This window comes from Panulirus ornatus, chromosome 21 (genome assembly GCF_036320965.1).
Source record: "Panulirus ornatus isolate Po-2019 chromosome 21, ASM3632096v1, whole genome shotgun sequence".
In the NCBI taxonomy this organism is placed as follows: Eukaryota; Metazoa; Arthropoda; class Malacostraca; order Decapoda; family Palinuridae; genus Panulirus; species Panulirus ornatus.
Window position 1 is genome coordinate 8,176,382 of NC_092244.1, and position 10,000 is coordinate 8,186,381.

At 49.2% G+C, this 10,000-nt stretch overlaps 1 protein-coding gene across 1 annotated transcript in view; it reads right to left on the minus strand.

The window, feature by feature from the left end:
* LOC139756344 (uncharacterized) overlaps positions 1-10,000 on the minus strand; it is a 132,441-nt gene that overhangs the window by 24,464 nt on the left and 97,977 nt on the right. The window contains exon 2 of the mRNA XM_071675703.1: positions 265-425. Within this exon, the coding sequence (XP_071531804.1) occupies positions 265-425 (161 nt within the window). The remainder of the gene's footprint in view (positions 1-264; positions 426-10,000) is intronic.

Consider the following 10,000-nt stretch of genomic DNA (forward strand, 5'->3'; position numbering starts at 1 on the left):
GTCTCCTGTTGGGGTAGGGCGGGTGTACAGGAACAGCGGGTCTCCTGTTGGGGTAGTGTGGATGTACAGGAATAGATGGGTCTCCTAGCAGGGCAGTGTGCATGTACAGATACAGCTATGGTCTCTCCTAACAGAGCAGTGTGCATGTACAGGTACAGCTATGGTCTCCTAACAAGGCAGTGTGCATGTACAAGTACAGCTATGGTCTCTCCTAACAGGGCAGTGTGCATGTACAGGAACGGCAAGACGGAGGGAGGTACTCACCGTTTTGTAGAACATACACTGTTGTCTATCTTCGTCCTCGCCGTCGGGACAATCTATGAAGCCGTCGCAGAGGACGTGGTCGTCGATGCAGCGGTAGCGACCCATTCTGTCTGGCGACGGGCACGGAAACCGCTCCATCTGGTCCTCCGCCGCCGGACAGTCTGCCAGGGGTGGGAGGGGGGTGTTAGTTGGGGGGCCGCTGGAGGAGGGAAAAGCACACTAAAGGGGAAGGGGGAGGGGGGGGTATGGGGAGGTATGGTTAGTCATGGGGAGGTGGAAGAAGGGAAGGGAGGGTGGAAGGGGTGGCAGCTTTAATCTCTTATGGGGCTGGGAGGAGGAGGGGGAGAAGAATGCGATTGGTTGAAGTCAGCGTCCAAAAAAATTTCGGAATGTTCTCCTAGAACGTCGAGAAAACAAACAAAACCGTAAATGGCGTGGGTTAACGCAACCGGAAAAGTTGCTTGTAAAACGCGAAAGAAAAACGTACAAAGTCACGGTAAAAAAAGAAATAAAAAAAACGAAACAATACAAAGTTTCTCCTCAAGCGTAAAACAAAAAACGTCAAAGTCTTGGTTAGAAATATCTCAACGCAAAAACAAGATCGTAAAGAGGTCGTGGTTATAATGACAAAAATATAAAACGTCTCGTATACTGTGAATCAAAGAACATGTGTGACGGTAGGGGTGTGGGCGGTGAAGAAGGTGGCGGGGAGGAGGAGGAGGAGGAGGAGATGGGGACCTATGGAAACAACCTGGGCTGTCTCTTCCTATGGGGAGTTTAGGGGCAGCTTCAGAATTTCATGAGAGGACGTAAGTTGCCTCTGGACACAAAGCCTCAACGTCCAGGGCTTGGGAAAAGAAAAGAAAAAAGGTTTACGAAACCCTTTTTGAGGACTTGAAGTCTCTTCTAAAACAATGAATGGTATCAGAGGGACCTAAAGGTACACGTAGGAGCAAAATGGCTTCGCTGGAAGCACCCCAAAAAGAAACATAGTCTGGACACACGTCAAGGACACACACACACACAGTACTTGACCCCCGTGTCGTGGAGGCGTCTGCGATCTCTGAGACTGGACAGGAAGGCTGAGGAAGCCACAGAAACCCCGCCCACCCCCAGTACACGTCAGAGGAAAGCCTGAAAATGCTATGAGAAGCCTGAGAGAGAGAGAGAGTGGAGTTCCAGGAGCATGTCTCACAAAGAACACCGGGACGTTCTTCACTCAGGTCACCTTCCAGAAGAGAAACACATAGTTCCAGGACGCTCTGTAGTCTGGGCGAGCGTTCTGAAAGTTACAGGGAGAGTCTACTGTTAGCCTTAAAACAAAGGTACTTTCTGAAACCCGGGAGCCTCGTCCAACTGGAAATTTCTGAGGCGGTGGAACTTGAGGTAACCTCTGCCACCCAAGAAGCTTCAGTGAAGTTCAGCAACCTCTGGGTCCCATACGAGTTTCAGCGAACCTCAGGAGCTTCTGGAAACCCCAGGATGTTCAGTGAACCTCAGGAAACCCCAAGATATCAGTGAACCCCAGGAAACCCCCAGATTGTTCAGCGAATCTCAGGCAACCCCAAGATGGTCAACGAACCTCAGGAAACCCCAGGATGTTTCAGTAAACTTCAGGAGCTTCAGGGAGCGTGGGGAAGCCACTGGTCGAGAGTAAGCGACGTTGAGGTTCGTCCTTTTGAAGTTCAGGGGTCAAGTTAGCGCCAGTGACAACCACACATCCTGCCTCCTCCTGCTGAGTCCTTCCTCCTCTTACTCCTACTGATGATTCCTTCAGCCTCCTCCTGCTGAGTCCTTCCTCCTCCTAATGATTCCTTCAGCCTCCTCCTGTTGAGTCCTTCCTCCTATCTTTAGCTTCCTTTTTCCCTAATTCTCCTGATATGTCCTTCCTTATAACGTCCAGCCTCCTTCCTTCTCCTCGAGTATTCTGCTCCATCTGTCCTGTGTGCCGTCCATCCGTCCTGTGTGCCGTCCATCCGTCCTGTGTGCCGTCCATCCGTCCAGTGTGCCGTCCATCCGTCCTGTGTGCCGTCCATCCGTCCAGTGTGCCGTCCATCCGTCCAGTGTGCCGTCCATCCGTCCTGTGTGCCGTCCATCCGTCCAGTGTGCCGTCCTGTGTGCCGTCCATCCGTCCAGTGTGCCGTCCATCCGTCCTGTGTGCCGTCCATCCGTCCTGTGTGCCGTCCATTCATCTGAACACGGAGAAAACTGGCCAGTTTTTGTCCCCAGTGATCTTTTAAGTGATCTCTTATTGCCTCCCGTCTTTTCTCTTTGTCCAACGACTACATCTCCTTCCTCTGGAATAACACATCTTCATTACTTGTTCTCCACATATAACTTTCCCTCTTAAATAACCTGCTAGACTCTCTCCCTTTTCTTTCCCAAATACAATGCTAAGTTGTGGGTACACCCCGCCCAGTCTTCCCTCACGAAACACAGCATTTATATTTTGAGGCATATTTAAGTAACCTTTTTTTTTTTGCCCTCCCATTTGTGAATGACGTTGTCTCTTCTCCAGTAACATGACGCGTTATATATATATTCTTCCGAATAACGATACCCGTTTGAGTCATCTGCGCATGCCTGGTTGGAAGGCCTCAGAATTCCATCTTGTGTGCGCACTTGCTATCTATCGTCTCCTCTCCCCCCCTCTGCGCATCTGCTTTTCTCCTCTTTCAAGATAAGAAAATAGGCATCAGCCCAGCCATTTCTCGACCAAGCAAAACACACACACACACACACGAGCACACACACACACACACACACACACACACACACACACACACACACACACGCACACACGCGCGCGCACACACACACACACACACACACACACACACACACACACACACACACACACACACTGGCGACGTGAACTTCCTGCAAAAGTTGTAACATATGTAAATCCCGAGAACCAGACAAGAAGATCGCTAAAGGTTTTCTCTGCAGGACCAAAAATGGAGAGAGAAAAAAAAAAACATATATGTCTGGAGCAGCGAGGAAAAATATGTCGTCATATAAAGGAGGTTGGGGGAAAAAAAAAAGGATGGGTGGGAGGGTGAATAAAGAAAACGGAAGGTCGTCCCTCAATGATGCTGGTCTCGATTATGTAATGCGATAAAAGTATAACGCCAACAGGTTCCCCTCACACACACACACACACACACACACACACACACACACACACACACACAACATATGCCATGGTTGCAATGCAAACCAAACCCTAAAAATATAATCATCATACAATAAATGATAAATTATCATGCTTCTGCTTGCCTGCAGGGGCCCGAGGCTGTGTTTGCACATAATACACTCCTCAGTTAGAATCTCATGGAGGAACTAACGGAGAGTCGTCGTTTACAGTGTTATCTCCAAGGATCGCACGAGATGTCAGCACCAGAATAATGAGATGTTTCTAACCGGTCCAACTATCTCGACGCTTCCAAGGGTCAAAATATTCCAAAGATATACAGTAATTTGTGGAACTATATGTAGCTCCTGCAGGTGGCACAGCAGAAGGATGTGACAATATACCCAAAGCAGGTTCCTCCTCTCATCCGTCGCGCGCTGTTGGAAGTGGACAGAAAAATGGAACATTCCCCCCTTCCCCTTCCCCCTTCTCCCCGCGCCGCTCCTCCTGTCTCACGAACCCCCCCCCCCCCTTCCCTCTCCCCCAAGCGTACCCCTTCATCTCCCCCCCAACCCCCACACCCCTCTCCTGCCTTCTCCCAGCCTCCCATCATCCCCCACCTCCCAGCTGACCTTTCCTCCCACGCTGTAACTGCCGTAGCAAGTCACGGTCACCACGGACCGACTAACCCGAGAGAGAGAGAGAGAGAGAGAGAGAGAGAGAGAGAGAGAGAGAGAGAGAGAGAGAGAGAGAGAGAGAGAGAGAGAGAGAGACCGACCCTCACTCCTTCCTCCCTACCTCATCCCTCCTCCTCTTCACTCGCGTCCCTCCTCTTCCTTTATCGATTCTGCTTCTCTCTGGATAAGTAGATATCTATCGTGGTCTTTGTGATACGGTCTTCTGGTTAAGTAGATATCTATCGGGGGTCTCTGTGATGCGGTCTCCCCGAGGGAGATCTACGGTTTACACCGGGTTTACCTATCGTGGTCTTTGTGATACGGTCTTCCTCTACAGAGATCTCCGGTTTACACCGGGTTTACCAGCTGCTTCTTATTTCCCACCGTTGGAAGACGTTTTGAAGCAAACTTGATTTACAACATGGATTACTGAAATACGTACCATTCCTGTTGGCTAGGGGCTGGCCAGCCTTCACGACGCTGCGCTACGGTTTAAGCTGAAGTCCCGGATCTATATAACAACATTTCTTGCAACACGAAGGTTTTTTCAGTTTCCATCGGCATTGATTACGGAAACAATACCATCACCGGTTTATGTAGGTTTAACTGGGTTTACCATCACCGGTTTATGTAGGTTTAACCTGGGTTTACCATCACCGGTTTATGTAGGTTTAACCTAGGTTTACCATCACCGGTTTATGTACGTTTACCCTGATTTTTTAAGAGCATACCCATAAAGAAACCTGATCACAGGCCGCGACTTTACTGGTTCTCTAATCAAAATACCATCAGAAACACCTGTTCACTAGACCTAATCTAAAAAGTTCCCCAATCAGCATCTCCATCAAGAACACCTGTTCACTGGACCGGAGCTAACAAGTTCCCCTACCAGCACTTCCACCTGGATCACCTGTTCACAGGAAAGGCTGAGACACAAGTTAACTGTCATCTCCCTTATAACTCGTACTGACACTGGATTTACCGGGCTGTACCAACGAGTTATGATCGACCTTAACTTGTGTTAACTGCCTGCACATACCACGATAATGGTTACAGAGGCGGAGTTACGGGAACGATGTTAAAAATAGGTGTCTTGTTAACGCCATTACAGTCCAGGAGTTCAGTTCTCTATGGTGATCTATGCTTTCTTACCAAGTTAAAAGCGTATTTCATTTGTGTGTGTGTGTGTGTGTGTGAGTGTGTGTGTGTGTGTGTGTGTGTGTGTGTGTGTGTGTGTGTGTGTGTGTGTGTGTGTGTGTGTGTGTGTGTGTGTGTGTGTGATTTATCAGTAATTCTAAGCCATATCAGGTAAAATTCTATTTCATATATATATATATATATATATATATATATATATATATATATATATATATATATATATATATATATATATATGCTGATCCCATACGTGGTAACGAGATTTGACCAAAGATCTCGAAATATGACACCACAACAAAACATCAAGTATTTTGTTTGGGTAAACGCTCCCCCACCTTCCAGACCCTCTCACTATGCTGGTCACAAGGTGGACCCAACCGCCCCGGGCGCTGGGCTGAGGGAGACGAGGTCTCGTCTTACACAACCTGGGAATACTGCTTCGAATCCGGATTTCAAGAGGGGAAAAGGAGGTGAGGGGCGGGGGAGGATAGGAAGTCCATGGTTTTGTTGATTTGTATTATATAGTTTGTTTACCTGAAACGTCCCAAAGATATGACCTTTGTAACCTAATCTTACACACAGGGGGCTCCTGCAGCTTCGAGGCTGCACTACAATCAGTAGCAGGGACAGGATGGACTCCTCTGAGGCGAGAAGTTCTTGGAAAAAGACTCTCTTTCGTCGGCTGGCGATGACACCAGCCTCGCCAAAGGTGTGTATATATATATATATATATATATATATATATATATATATATATATATATATATATATGGAGTCGGATGTTAATAGGTAGACTGACAGACGATACTAAAACTGAATCAAACGTCCCACAAACCACCACCAGTAGGGACTGAGCCACAGTGTCCACGGGAAACAATACAGCAAACAAACCCAAGCACAAATACGAAGGTACAGACAAAATGCAAATGCTTCCCGTGTTTTTCAAGCCACTCCGTCAATCTCCATACATCTGAAAGTATGAATTATGTATGTATGGGTAGTGTGTGGTCCGTGGCTCCTCCGCCCCATGACGGAGGGAAGAGGAAGAGGAAGAGGAAGAGGAAGAGGAAGAGGAGGAGGAGGCACACAGTTGTCTCACACCATCCCTACCCTCCACTTGGCACCTCATTCGTCCACCTTCACTCGTATTCATAATTTCCAATCATGATTATTTACAGAAGATATTCCTGAACTGACAGTGAAAGGGATGAAGTTTTATCGCATCTTTCCTCAGGTTTCGACGAACACACACACACTTCGCTATACCCATTTTCTTACGTCCGCTTCTGTTCAGATCACCTCAAGGAATCACTGTGCTTTTATATACAACAAGACGCCTTAAAACATCATCGTACTGGAATACACGAAACAGATCACCTCCATGAATGCACTTCACTCGCTTAACCACCTTCCCTACATCCAGCCACTGACCTTGCAAAGACGCAAACGTCTTTACACCTGTCATTTTCCTCGAGTTCTCTAGCCCTATGCAGGCTCTGGCACGAATATTCATTTAATACTTCCTCCTCCACAATCTCTAAATCATTTCAAACCTCAAAGTGTCCCACCCGGATGAAAAAAAAAAATAATAGCCTTTAATTTTACAAACATGTCATTCAGTCTGTCATAATCTTTGCCTCCTTGCGCGACTTATCTCAAACTGCACACGTCCCTCTATGTATTCCTTCTCATTCTCCTGCCTCTATCTCTTCTCTCCTCCCTTCGTATCCACCTATCAGTCTCTCATGTCACCCGTTTACTCCTGTTTCCCTTTCATCTCTCCTTCTTCTCTCCCACTATCAATGTGGCCATTATATATCCTGCCTTCTGCCACCTCGCCAGGTGCTGCCGCCACGCCACACACCACCCGAGTATCGACACCCGCGCCCTCCTCCTGAGCGATGGCACCCTTCCTGGCCTTCGTCTCCTCCTCCCGTACACTTTGCCCTCCCTCAAGTCTCCTCCTCGTCCCTGCCATTCCCTCAGGTCTGGCCAGGGCTGCGGGCCCACCCACGGCACGCATGAATAATCTAGGCCAGGGGTGTGGACGCGTCATGCGACCTCGTACAGTATTCTGCAAATTGTTGCACCAGCAGCGGCAGGCAGGCTGCCCACCCCTCACAACAGGTGGCCTAGGTCAGGCCCCGGTGGTGGAGGTGGTGGTAAGTGTGGTGGTGGCGGCGGCGGTGGTGGTGGTGGTGTTGTGAAGGTGAGATCTGTTGTGGTTTTCGGGATGTGCTGATGGCTCCTGTTCATGTGATAAAGAGGTGGGGGACGGGGTGTGTCTTCTCTTTGTATGTCTGTCTCCCCCTCTGTACGTCTATGTCTGGTCGTCTCCCTCACCCCACACCATCTCGCCCCCCCCCCTCTCTCTCTCTCTTTCCCTCTACCTCACAATGTATCTATCTATCGACCTATCTATCTTTCTCACTCCTTATAGGCTCAAGTGTCTGTGAGAGCAATGGGAAGCTGGGGGGAGTATCAAAACCGCAAGGTGACATGTCTTCTGGTGGGGGTTGTCCCTGCTTGAGTCTCTCTCCCTGGGGCGGTCATCGTCGGCGATCAAGACGGAGCCATCGAGGGGAGACGGTCTCTCCTGGAGGGATAATTCGCCGAGGGAGATGGTCACAGGAAGCGTTGCGTCACTGGGTGGGAGGGAGATGTGTGTCACTGACGGGCGTTTCCATGACGTACTCTCACTGAGGGAGAGGCGTTGCTCAGGTGAGTGCGTCCGTGTGTTAAGTGTGTCAGTGAGGGAGATCCCACCCACATGGACAGCTGTACCACTTCAGCAAGGACGGCACGTCACTGTGGCGTGTGCACCACTGACGGCACGTCACTGTGGCGTGTGCACCACTGACGGTACGTCACTGTGGCAAGTGCACCACTGACGGTACGTCACTGTGGCAAGTACACTACTGACGGCACGTCACTGTGGCAAGTGCACCACTGACGGTACGTCACTGTGGCAAGTGCACCACTGACGATACGTCACTGTGGCAAGTGCACCACTGACGGCACGTCACTGTGGCAAGTGCACCACTGACGATACGTCACTGTGGCAAGTGCACTACTGACGGTACGTCACTGTGGCAAGTGCACTACTGACGATACGTCACTGTGGCAAGTGCACCACTGACGATACGTCACTGTGGGCAGGTGTACCACTTCAGCCACGCCGCCATCACGTCACTACAGGAGCGGTCCAATGTGCCATGACTGTACCATTCGTACCCTAACACACGTCGCCCTTCACCGACCTCACGAATGGTTTGGTCCTGCCGGTGCATTCGTGAACTTTTCGTCACGCGTTACGGAATGGCATTCCTTCAGTAACTCAACGGGTCATAGAGTCAACATGGCCAACCCACCTTCCCTGGAGTGGATCAAATCCGCGTTATCCACAGATTAGGATACCCCTCTATCTACACTAATCCCGCCCTTGAGGTTCGGAGAGAGAGAGAGAGAGAGAGAGAGAGAGAGAGAGAGAGAGAGAGAGAGAGAGAGAGAGAGAGAGAGAGAGAGAGAGGAATAATACTTTCTCTTTTTCCATGTTTCATGTAAAAGGTGGGCAGTGGCTCATTAATTATTCACATGAACAGTAATTAATTATTCACATACGGATTATGTTTCCCATTCACTAGACACTAAAATGACCTAAAAAAAAATAAAAAGAGTGAAAGTTAAATTCATTAATTAGTGTTCTATTTCTATTTGCCTCCCCCCAACCACCCCACCCTAACCGTGGCAAAATATTTCCAGAACTATAAATATATATTGAGACGACGGCGTTGTTCCCGTGCGAGAGATATAGTGACCAGTTTTCGAATATATTGTCCCATTGGTCCCGTCTGGGGTCACCCTGTGGTCGCTGTGAGCGTTCACGGTGTCGTCTGCTGTGGCCACTACTGTCTGCTGCTGTGGGCAGCAATAACTGCTGTGGTCGTGTGAGATATCTGCTGCGGTCACCGAGGTCTGTTCGCCGGCACTGAAGTCTGCCGCCGTGACACCTGTGGTTGTCACTGTGGTTGTTAGGAGTCTGCGGTATGGTCACTAATAACGGCTGTTGTCAGTGCAGTTGTTAAAAAGAGTCGGCAGTGGCCACTGATGTCTGCTGCTGCTGCTGCCACCAGTAGTGTCTGCTGCAGAGGCGTATGTGTCTGCTGTGGTCGCCCGCCCAGATCCTACACTTCCCCAGGTTTCCCCAAACGAGCAAATGGGGAAGACGTCATTCGACGACAATTCAAGACATTCATCTCAGCCAGTTCATCCACGTCCATTTACCAGTCTCGTTCATACTCGTTCAACCAGATGTCAGTCGTTTAAAGGCATCAAATCAACTGTCGCCCAGTTAGGATGTTCAGCTGGCCTCTTAACTGGTCGTGTTCATCAAGTCTCTAACCGTGAGTTGAACGAGCACGACCGACTTTCATCAGATAAACGATTCCACCGCCGTTCATTGGGGGCGGTTCAACGAGGACGCTCGTTCACCTCGGAAAAAATAATGCCTACAATCCAGCAAGCCTTAAACGGCGTTGAACGATGTTCTTTCTGCCATTTTCAACGACGTTTAAATCAACGAGTTGCTGCTCTCAGGTGAACAACGCCAGAACAACTTCTCCATTGAGAGATTTTTTTTTCCCTCATGGCAAAAGTCGCGTTCTGGAAGGCAAGCGCTCAGGCCACAACATCATTCTTATTTTTTCCCCCCCTCTCCCTCACCCGGCCACACCGTTGCCATATCTACACCTGTCTGAATATGGCTGGG